This window comes from Narcine bancroftii, chromosome 8 (genome assembly GCF_036971445.1).
Source record: "Narcine bancroftii isolate sNarBan1 chromosome 8, sNarBan1.hap1, whole genome shotgun sequence".
In the NCBI taxonomy this organism is placed as follows: domain Eukaryota; kingdom Metazoa; phylum Chordata; class Chondrichthyes; order Torpediniformes; family Narcinidae; genus Narcine; species Narcine bancroftii.
In genome coordinates this window covers 139,919,288-139,931,452 of record NC_091476.1, presented here as the reverse complement: position 1 = coordinate 139,931,452, position 12,165 = coordinate 139,919,288, and the positions used below count along the sequence as shown (strand labels likewise).

The 12,165-nt window shown below is 41.1% G+C and overlaps 1 protein-coding gene across 3 annotated transcripts in view; it reads right to left on the bottom strand.

The window, feature by feature from the left end:
• Window positions 1–12,165, bottom strand: part of LOC138741257 (histone-binding protein RBBP4) — a 57,714-nt gene that overhangs the window by 33,371 nt on the left and 12,178 nt on the right. For all 3 annotated transcript variants that reach the window (XM_069895046.1, XM_069895048.1, XM_069895047.1), the window contains 2 exons: window positions 6,377–6,522; window positions 1,674–1,847 (listed from right to left, as the gene is read on the bottom strand). In XM_069895046.1, the coding sequence (XP_069751147.1) occupies window positions 1,674–1,847; window positions 6,377–6,522 (320 nt within the window). The remainder of the gene's footprint in view (window positions 1–1,673; window positions 1,848–6,376; window positions 6,523–12,165) is intronic.

Genomic DNA, 12,165 nt, shown 5'->3' with positions numbered 1-12,165 from the left:
CAGAAAAGTATAAGGAGTCTCAGGCCAAACAATATCAAGTCCAGCAGTTTCCAACCAGTTATACTGCAAGAAAACTGTTTTTAAAACCAGAAATCCCCTGTGCCATTGAAAATTCATTTTCAATCAAAATAATTATGAAACGACTGATCAGTTTAACTATTGGTATTAGTTGTTTATTGATATGCTCATATTATAGTAGGTATTTCTGTACCTGCTGTTCTTAAATTTAATTTAAACGAAAAATCAAAATAATTATGAAACGACTGATCAGTTTAACTATTGGAATTAGTTGTTTATTGATATGCTCATATTACAGTAGGTATTTCTGTACCTGCTGTTCTTAAATTTAATTTAAATGAAAATAATAAAACTCTTCATTCAAAAAGCAGTACAAAATAAGAACAGAAAAGATCAAGAAAGGGATAAGGCAGTCTCCAACATTCCTCCACAACTCTGTGAATACAGTTTATGGCCAAGTGTCCACCTTAATCATTATGATGTAATGTGTAAAGGAGTAGATATTGGTAGGCTATTAAAGTTAACAGATTCCTTGCAATAAAAACAAGCATACTACTCCTTGACTTTGAAAAATTATTAATTTCCCCATGTCAGCGCTCCCTTTACTATTTCCCATCTTTTTGGTTCTACCATGTTTAATCAACTGTGGTAAATGTTTTTTTTTAAAAAGAGGTAAATATTTCCATCAATGTAATATTGCAACAGTTGGTTTAGCAGTTGTTCAAAATGGCAGTGACATCTAGTGTTGAAACTAAGAAGCGCAACGTACATAGACTCTTAACAATAAATTGCACTCTATGTTCTAATGAGCCATATTCCATTTTATTTTTAAAATTCACCCTGGGCCACTTAAAAATGCCAAATAGGCCACAGTTGCCCCCCCTTAATGTCAGTGGTATAATTAATAAGTGTGCAGAAAACACAAAAATTGGTGGAGTTCTCTTTATTACTGCACAGAAGGCAGCCATTTGAACAATCAAGTATATAGAGGGAGCAATCCAGTCAGTCCGATTCCACACAGCACAAGTTTACATCCTCGAGTGGCTATCCAATACATGATTGAAATCACTTTTGGCCTCCTTGTAGGTAGCATATATCAGGCCAATGCCACTTTTCACCATCAAGCCCAGGCCATCATTCAATACTAAAACATAAAACTTCTTTTGTCTCACATATGACTTTATTAAGTATGTGTATGAGCACAAGAATCTGAGAATTAAAGTTTACCTTTGATATAAAGTAAAAGAGGTAGGTTATGCTGAACAGAATATCAAATTATAGTCAGCACATTTTAGATAAAATGCTAAAATTTTATATACTGAAATGTTTCCCGGGATGAGGAATTTTACATGGGGTGACCAAGATCATGATAGAATTAAAAAAGGTAGACATTGAATGGAGTGATGATCTGTCAATAAGGGTCATGGAAGACTGTGTATGATACAAGAACAGTAAACTACTAACTTGAAGCCAACAAATTTAACTTAAAATCTCTTGAAACACAAACCTCTCAAAACTCAAATCTTTCAAATTAGTATGTTCTGTCTCAGTATTTTTACCCCTGTCCATTCCCAGAGAATCTGCCATAAATAAATTCAAAAAAGCTGATAGCATGAAAAGGCATCACTGCCTTATTCTAAGTTCATATTGTTTACCTGGTTTGGAAGGATGTTTTGTGTAATCAAAGACCAATACATCACTGGAGGGAGTCTTTGTGGCAATGATACAAGGATTCTGAGGCATGTAGCGAGCACGATTTACTTCTCCTTCATGGTTTATTTTTATTTCAATTTCTATTTTTCCACTAACAGAACCAAATCCACCAAATTCTGCAAAAGAAACAATTTACAATCAGAAAAGACTAGCATCACCAGTATAACAAATCTAACAGATGAAACTGAAGATTCTTTGAAAGAAAATACCATCAGAATATCAAATGCAGACATTATTAAACTTTTACATAAAAATAACATCACAAACTTTTGAGTTTTGAAGTGTATCAATAAACTGTTATAGATTTTTTTAAAAACTTTCAATGAAATTTGGCTGAAACTAACAAGTTAAAAATTTAAATTTGTATGACTTTGTATTGACTGGAAAATGTTTCTCCACACACTTTCTGCGAAGAGTACACAGAGTAGAAGAGAGGTGAGAAATGATATAGCTCTAAAGTCTCCAGACACACGAAATTCAAGCTGGGGGATTTTATTGTTTAGGATTCCCATTTCTAGCATGTGTATCCAGTCCTGGTAGGCCTACTTCTGCCATCTCAGTGATAGACCAGACTACCAGATGGCAGGAGGCCAATCCTATCACTGACATCTCTTTGGAGACAGTTGGTTGGGCTTTCATGGATCAACAGTTCTACCTTTTGGTGTTCCAGACATCAGATCGAGGGTCTCAGGTTGAGTCGCCATTGTTCTAAGCTCTCACAGATCTTCTGGGCACTACCCATATTCGCACTATGGCTTACCATCTGAAGGCCAACAGCCTTGATGAGTATTTCCATCGATAACTTAAGGCAGCATTAACAGTAGGTGATGATGCATCTATGTGGAGCGAACGCTTGCCCATGGTTCTCCTTGGAGCGTGTAATGCTGTTAAGGCAGATCTTGGATGTTCAGCTGCAGAGCTACCAAATGGCACTGCGTTAACCTTGCCAGGAAAATTTGTGAATCCAAGTCCAAGCACAATGCTCTATGATCCAGCGAGTTATGTTGATCATCTTCGGGAAAACATGAGATTACACTAACCTACTCCTACACAGTAGGCGTTACCTGCAATGTATGTACCAAATGATTTTTAAAAAAGAGAACTTCAACACGATGCTGTTCACAAACCACTTCAGTCCATTTATAATGGTCCTTTTCAGGTCGTACAACGCCACCTGAAGACTTTTGTGATCGACAGGAATGGAGAAGCTGACACTATTTCCATCGACGGGTTGAAGCCGGCGTACATCGATGGTCCATGCTCTGCGTCGGAGCCAGAGTCAGAGGACCAGTCCCACCTCTGCCAGTCAGACTGTGCATTGTCTGACTTGCACTATCGTATGAGGCCAAACTGTCAGCCCTCCCGACCGTTATGCAGTGGGACAGTTCAAATCAGTTGCTTTACATGGCTCAGAGGCTGATTTGGGGGGGGAGAAGAGAGATGGGTGGGCAGTCGCATACTTACCTTCCTTGGGAGTGGTCACCACTGATGACATAAGCAATGGAACCCACATGAGAAATAGCACACATGCACAGGTATTAAGAGTCAGTATACGGGTGATGGATCTCAGACGCAGGAGAGTAAGAGCGTCAGGATCATCTGTGTGGCGAGGAACCAATGAGAAGGTCAGAGGGGTTGGGCTGGCTGGTGTTTGGGAGTTGAAGAATGCAATGTTGTGTCTAGTGGTTAAAAAATAAAGTCAACTTCACGATGTGCTGAAATAAATGAGTGAGCATATTCTTTACTTGTTTGTTAGCTTTGGAAAATCAGTGCTGATACAATGGGATTGTACATGAAGCCATGGACAGATATGTGAGCATGTAAATGGGGCACAGAATTGAAGTGGTTATTCACTAGGAGATCCCTGCCACTAATGTTCAGCATGGTTCTTTTTAATTTAAAAAAAATTTAGATATACAGCTCAGTAACAGGTCATTTTAGCCCACTAGTCCATGCCACCCAATTTACACCCTATTAGCCTACTCCCTTCCAGGGAAAACCCATGCAGAATATACAAACTCCTTATAGAAAGCACAGGACTCAAACCCCAGTCTGGTTCCGATCACTGGCGCTGTAAAGGCAGTGTGCTAAACACAACACCACCTGTGCCGCCCTTACGGGAAAATCTTGTTTGACAAACCCATTAGAATTCTTTGAAGAAGTGACAAGCAGGATGGATAATGAAGATGCAGTGGATGCTGGGTATTTGGATTTTGTTCATTCCTTTGACAAGGTGCTGTACCTGAGGCTACTTAACAAGGTAAGAGGCCATGGTATAACAGGAAACATACTGAGGGTGGGTAGACAAATGGTTGATAAGCAGGACGCAGAGTCAGAAATACAGGGATCATATTCTGGTTGGCTGCTCGTGGTGCTCCACAGTGGTCAAAGTTGGTGCAGCTTCTTTCTACGTTGCACATCAATTATTTAGATTATGGAATGAATGGCATTGTGGCTAAGTTTGCAGATGATACAAAGGTAGGTGGAGGAGCTGGTAGTGTTGAGGAAACTCAGAGGCTGCAGGAGGTTTTAGATTAGGATGAACTACAATGACAGAAAGTGTACGGACATGCACATTGGTGGAAAAAATAAACAGGCCGATTATTTTTTTAAAAACAGGGATAAAATACAAAACACCCAGAAGCAAAAGGACAGTGGAGATCCCCTGTAGTACAGCCTGAAGACAAACTTGCAGGTTGAGTCAGTGGTGAATCAGGCAAATTCAATGCTGACATTCATTTCAAGATGAATGGAATACAAGAGCAATGATGTGATGTTGAGGATCTAAGAGGCACTGGTGAGACCCCACTTGGGGAACTGTGAGCAGTTTTGGACTCCTAATTTAAGTTAGAATGTGCTGACGTTAGTGAGAGTTCAGAGGAGGTTCACAAGAATTTCGGGAATGAAAGGCTTATCATATGAGGAACACTTGATGGCTCTTGGCCTGTACTCATGGGAATTTAGGAGAATGAGTGGAATTTTGTGAATGAGAGAATTTTGAATGTTGAAAGATGTACACGGTAGATGTAGAAAGGCTGTTTCCCATAGTGGGAGAGTCTAGGACAAGAGGACATAACTTCAGGTTTGAAGGGTGTCCATTTAGAGCATTGCCTGCCCCATATGCTCACGGCCAATGCTCGCTGTCAGACCCACCCCCATCACCAGCGTGCTTCAAGCAACACTAGCGTCTAGCTTGACGCATGCTAGTGACTCTCCACCCACCCCGGCCACTAAAGTGCGACAAGTGTCACTAGTGACTCTCCACGCAATAAAAGCAGTGCTTTTGGCTGCTACATCAGAGGGATGGAGGAGGTGTACGTCCGCTTGGCAGATAGCCCACCAGCACCGCCCACCACCCCCCCACGAGTTTACAACTGTTGACTGTGAACCCTCTATCCCAGGTTACCCTAACACTCATTTGGCGCCAACCCTGACTTACACCAAAGAAGTGGAGGAATTTCTTTAGCCTTAGGGTGGTAAATCTGTGGAATATGTTGCCACATGCAGGTCATTGGGTGTATTTAAGGCAGAAATTGATGGGTTCTTGATTTGCCAGGGTATCAAAGATTATGGGGAGAAGGATGGACATGGGGCTAAATGGAAATTTGATTGAATAGCATAGCCAATTCGATGGGTTGAATGGCCTATTTCTGCTCCCATGTCTTCCGGTCTTGAGACATTAAGAAAAGCCCCATATCCAGTCCTCAACTTCCCAATGCCATCATCAAGTCATCTCATCGACTCATAGTGTATGATTTTGAACATTAGGTGAAGGCAAGATTAGACTAGTCTGAACTTGACATTTCTGGACTTGCATTTGAACAACCAAACTGGCAGCAGTGAAGTGCAAGCATGGGAAACACCACCCAAGGCATGACAAGAAAGATATGCAAAATCACTTAAATAGACCTTTAATTTGAGGAAACATAACACGTCTTTGGCTATGTTTGGTAATTGAATAGCATGCAGAGGAACTAATTTATTAGGAATCTGATTTATCTTGTTTTGTTAAGAGTCAAGTTGTACAAATACTCCAGGTGTTCTTTCCGTTTTCCCACCACCAGAAAGCGGAGAGAAAACCCCCAGGTTGCGAAGGAGAAGCAGAGGTGACGACCCACGAGACAGTGAGGGGTTCTGAGGCTGAAGAACACAGGCGATAGCTGTTGATGACTTGTGACAAGGAACTTGTGCAGTCTCCGGGCTACAGGTAGCTGTGGTCAAAGGCTGCAGACCAGGCTGCAGACTGCTGGAGACTGGCTGAAGAGGTACCAGGTATCAGAACCAAGATGTGAGAGGGTGCTGAAGGCTTCCTGATTGTGTCGGAGGTTTGGATCTGGAGCCCAGGTTGCTGATGGTTTGGACTGAAGGCTGAGTAGCTGCAGAGACTGCAGGAGCAGTGGAGGTGAAGCCATGGACACTCAGTGACTCTGGGTGGGACTGTCTTTTTGCTGAGAGCAAATCTGTATCTGCCTTATGGTAGACTAAAGGAAGTTTGGTATAATATCACATTTTCTGTTTTATTACATAGCAATAAAAAATCTTGAATCTTGAATACTGCACTTCAATGTCACAAACAATAAAGAAAAATCAAGTCTACCCGTGCACATCGAAAATAATACCCTTTTGGGAAAGGAAAAAATCTTACCTCCCTTCTCACTGTCATAATGTGAAGCATCAAACTGTGCATCATCATTTGGTAGTTGAACACTGGCAATGACTAAATGGTTTTGTTCATCAGATGTATGGGTTCCCAGGACCAACCTGTGAACACTGTAGTCCTTCCCCTCAGGTCTGTAAATCATAAAATCTTAAATTGTCAGATTATCCAAGAAAATACAGAAAAATGTCTTGTAAAATAAAACTCATGCAGTCAATGTACTTACACCATCCCTTGCAACAGTTTTGCTGCCTACAATGAGACTCAGGCAAGTTTAATTTATAAATACACATTTTTCAAGCCACCTTCATAGGGGTACACTAAATAGATTCTGAACAGCTCCTGCAGGTTGAGACTGGACATTCATGAGGTGATGCTGGCCACCCACAGCAGCAGATTTGTATTCTGCACAAGGTGGAACCTCAGAGTCAAACATACCACTTGGTTCACCATTACCAGCAAATCAAGGAATCGACCCTCACTCAATGATGTTTGTATTCCAGGAGCAAACAGCAAGAGAATCTAAGAATGAGGTGAAGTTGCATCTCAGGACGATGTGGGGGAAATCATAGAATGGGTGTCGAGAGTTCCTAATGCCTAGCAGAAACAGAAATAGAAAAATCAGGCAGCTGAATTCATGTCTAAAGGCTTCAGATTATTGTAGCACTCAAACTATATCTTGGGCAGAAGAAATCTCAGAGACACATCATGGATATTAGCCCTTCATCCTATCAACTCCTTGCTGACCATCAATCACCCAGTCACCCTCATTCAACAGTAATCCCATTTTCCAAAATCTCCCCTCAGATTCTAACACACAACGGGCAATTTGTAGCCACCAATGAACCTATCAACCTGTGATGTGGAAGGAAGCCAACACACCACAAGGAAACCCATGGGGTCACAGGGAGAACTTGTAAATTCCACACAAACAGCACCAAATTCAGGGCTGTATCTGGGTCTGGGAAGCTGCAAGGCAGAAGTTGCTCTATACTGCCCAATATATTCAAAATGGACAGTTTCACTTTTAAATGTGACTGTGGCTAATGCCATTTGTCATTCATTTGTGTGATTGGAGAAGGAAATAGCATCAGTCTGCAGTAACTGAAAAGAGAAAGAGGTGTTAAATAGTAATAAAAAAATGTAATGTTATCAGCCAGGAGCAAATTACAAAGAATACAAAAGTTATTTAAGAGTCTACATATACCTATAAAATGCACAAAGTGCAGCATTTAAGGTGAGTGAGCTGTAAGGATACGATACACAAGAGGATTATGACACAATGACAGTAAATGTTACAATGTTTGGAGAAAATGGACATGACTGGGCATTTAATAATCTTAGATACCAGGTCTTCTGGAATTCTCCTTGAAAACTGTGTAGGAACTTTGAATATTTGTAAGACAGAGATAGATAAATTCTTGAAAAACAAAGAAGCTATAGAAAACCGCAGGTATGCAGGGACACAGTGTTGCGGTTACAATCAGATCAGCCACCGTCTTAGTAATTAGTAGAGCATGTTCAAGGAGCAGAGTGGCCTACTTCCAATTTAAGTAGAAGTTGAGAAAAGGAAACTAAATGAAGAACAGATCAAATACAGGTACACAATCCTTTATCCGGATATCTAAAATCTGGAAAGCTCCAAAATCTGGCATTTTTTTCCTGGAGCTGGAACAGCGAAAGGAGAGACAGCAGAGCGACTCGGGCGGGCGGGGAGGGGGAAGAGACGGCAGTGCGACTCAGGCGGGCGGGGGAGGGAAAGAGAGATGGCAGCATGACTCGGGTGGGCTTAAATCTGGGGCAGCTGGCTTTTGTTCTGAAATCTGGAAAGATCTGAAATTCGGAACACACTGTCCTCCAAGGGTTCCTGATAAAGGATTGTGTACCTGTATTGGAAAAAATCCCAATAGGTTAAATGAAGAACTCAGCAAAAATCCAAAAGAACTGCAGATGCTGGAAATCTGAAATAAAAATACAGAAAATTTTGGCAACAGATTAAAGAGAAAGTGCTTGCTGTCAAGATATTCCCTCAGACCTTGAGGGAGGCTAGTATAGAAATTGCAGTTCTGGGAGAAATATTGGAAGGTATTCTAAAGAGATCGAATATACAATTATTTGGATAGCCAGAAACTGATTAGGGTTAGTCAACATAGCTTTGTGTGTGGTAGGTCGTGTTTAACCAATTTTATAGAGTTTTTTTTAGGAGGTTACCAGGAAAGTTAGCAAAGGAAAGGCTGTGCCCATTGGCTACATGGATTTAAGTAAGGCCTTTGACAAGGTCCCACATGGGAAATTAGTCAGGAATGTTCAGAAGCTAGGTATTCATGGTGAAGTAGTGAACTGAGTTCGACAATGGCTGGTTGGGAGAAGCCAGAGAGTAGTGGTGGATGATTGCTTCTCAGACTGGAGACCTGTGACTAGTGGTGTGCCTTAGGGATCAGTGCTGGGACCTTTGTTGTTTGTCATCTATAGCAATAATCTGGATGATAATGTAGTAAATTGGATCAGCAAGTTTGCAGATGACACTAAGATTGGAGGTGTTGAGGACAGCGAAGAAGGTTGGACCAGCTGGAAAAATGGAAGATGGAATTTAATGCAGACAAGTGTGAGGTATTGCATTTTGGAAGGACAACCAAGAAAGGGCATCCACAGAGAATGGTAGGGCATTGAGGAATGTGGTAGAACAGAGGGACTTGGGATTACAGATGCATAATTCCCTGAAAGAGGTGTTACAAGTGGATAGGGTTGTAAAGAGAGCTTTTGGCATAATGGCCTTCATAAAAGTATTGAGTATAGGAGTTGGGATGTTATGGTTCTTCTTCTTTCTTTCGCGCAAACAGAGGAACTAATGACATGGTCTTTGCCCTCAGACAGCACCAAGAAAAGTGCAGAGAACAAAACAAAGGACTCTACATCACCTTTGTTGACCTCACCAAAGCCTTCGACACCGTGAGCAGGAAAGGGCTTTGGCAAATACTAGAGTGCCTCGGATGCCCCCCAAAGTTCCTCAACATGGTTATCCAACTGCACGAAAACCAACAAGGTCGGGTCAGATGCAGCAATGAGCTCTCTGAACCCTTCTCCATTAACAACGGTGTGAAGCAAGGCTGCATTCTCGCACCAACCCTCTTTTCAATCTTCTTCAGCATGATGCTGAAACAAGCCATGAAAGACCTCAACAATGAAGACTACTACACGGATGGCAGTCTCTTCAATCTGAGGCGCCTGCAAGCTCACACCAAGACACAAGAACAACTTGTCTGTGAACTACTCTTTGCAGACAATGCCGCTTTAGTTGCCCATTCAGAGCTAGCTCTTCAGCGCTTGGCGTCCTATTTTGCGGAAACTGTCAAAATGTTTGGCCTGAAAGTCAGCCTGAAGAAAACTGATGTTATGGTAAAGCTGTATAATACATCGGTGAGGCCAAATTTGTAGTATGGTATGCAAACTTGCTGATCCAATTTACTACATTATCATCCAGATTATTGATATAGATGACAAATGCTGTTCTGAATTCTGGAACCAAGTATTCCATGTAAACCCAAAAGGTTTGTGCTTTCATCTGGTTGACGGACAAAGAATTAGAAGACACCTGAACAGCTTTTATAATTTCCCTCTCTTGAATCCTCAAATTCAATTGGCGGAACTAGGTTACGCTGAGAATTGATTGTTCTGTAAATGTCCACATTAAATATGTCGTGATTCAGATGAACAGGACATATCTGTGCAACGTGATACACTGTTGGATAGATGCCAGCCAGCAATGCAACTGTATTGAAAAAGCTTAGTTGGAAGAACAGATTATCAGTCTGACACATGGGATGCTGTATGGACCATAGCTTTTATTATATCTGGGATATATAGTCATTTCTTGATATCAAGACTGATTGAAAATTGGTTTGTGTAATGGTGATTAAGACAAAGCAAAGATATATCATCTGCTGGCCACACTATGGATAGATAGGTTAAATGGATCAAAAGTTCTCTTGCTTAAAGGTCACCAAAAGGGAATATGGTATGTTAGTACAGAGCTACTATTCCTTTTACCAGAAAGTGGAATCGACAGATTTTCAGTGCAGAATATGAGTAAAACACGAAGTCTGCAGACACTGTAATTGAAATAAAACACAATGCTGGAGAAACTCAACAGGTCAAACAATGTACTTTATATAGCAAAGATAAAGATTCATAATTAACATTATGACCAAGAGCTGAACTCTTTATCAAGGGATGGAAAAATGTAGTTTCTTCAGTTTTTAAAAAAAATTCTGGCTGTAACAGATTTATGTTAATATTTAATTTAAATGTTAAACTATATTTTCATTATTCATATATAACTTACATAAATGTGAGTTAAAAGATGCCTGAAGATATGTTTAAAAGTACTTTATAATTATTTCTGAACTGAGAATTTAAGACCTTCAAGCAAGACTAAAATGATGCTAAATTATTATATTTATTATAAAAATGTCAGTAAATTATCGATAAAATATTGTATCTATATTCTTAGTAAGTTAGCTGTGGGTTGGTACAGGGTCACACACAGGTCACAGCACATTTATAGAGAATCTTTGTTTCCAGAGAAGGGTGTTCATTCTTGGAGTGGTGTTTTGGACAGACAGCTAATGGATTTCAAGTGGGTCTTAATCATTCAGAACTGTTTTTAATCAAAGCCACTTAAGCCTCTTGTTCAGAGATGAAGTCAAGTTCTTATGGATATGGAATGGTTTTGAAAAAGGAACAGAATTTTGGTAGAAATAAATCTGATGGTCATGTGGTTTCCAAGAATTAAGGATGACCTCATCCATGAGGTAACTGTCACATGTCTTGGAGAAATATATTATCAAATTCAGACATTTTGAGTTCAGTTTTAGAACACTTCAGCTTGAAGTTCACAGAAATCAAAACCCTGTGACATACAGGGGTTGAAACCTTGTGAAAAACAGGGTTGAGTTACAGTAACCAGAATTGGTGCTGTTTGTTGTGTGCTACTCTTGGAAGAAGGGGAACACAGAATCAGTGGATACTGAAATAATGAAGACCATTTTGCTGTTTCTTTGGAAAAGAGTACAGAATGTTACTGGGTCTATTTTTGTATTTAACCCTTGCCTGGGTTTGTGAATTAATTGTGGAAGAAAATAGCCACATTCACTGTCTTTGAGAAGAGGGCAGATTCTTCAAGTGGAAAACATCTTTGGCTTGGCTTCGCGGACGAAGATTTATGGAGGGGGTAAAAAGTCCACGTCAGCTGCAGGCTCGTTTGTGGCTGACAAGTCCGATGCGGGACAGGCAGACACGATTGCAGCGGTTGCAGGGGAAAATTGGTTGGTTGGGGTTGGGTGTTGGGTTTTTCCTCCTTTGCCTTTTGTCAGTGAGGTGGGCTCTGCGGTCTTCTTCAAAGGAGGTTGCTGCCCGCCAAACTGTGAGGCGCCAAGATGCACGGTTTGAGGCGTTATCAGCCCACTGGCGGTGGTCAATGTGGCAGGCACCAAGAGATTTCTTTAGGCAGTCCTTGTACCTTTTCTTTGGTGCACCTCTGTCACGGTGGCCAGTGGAGAGCTCGCCATATAACACGATCTTGGGAAGGCGATGGTCCTCCATTCTGGAGACGTGACCCATCCAGCGCAGCTGGATCTTCAGCAGCGTGGACTCGATGCTGTCGACCTCTGCCATCTCGAGTACTTCGACGTTAGGGATGTAAGCGCTCCAATGGATGTTGAGGATGGAGCGGAGACAACGCTGGTGGAAGCGTTCTAGGAGCCGTAGGTGGTGCCGGT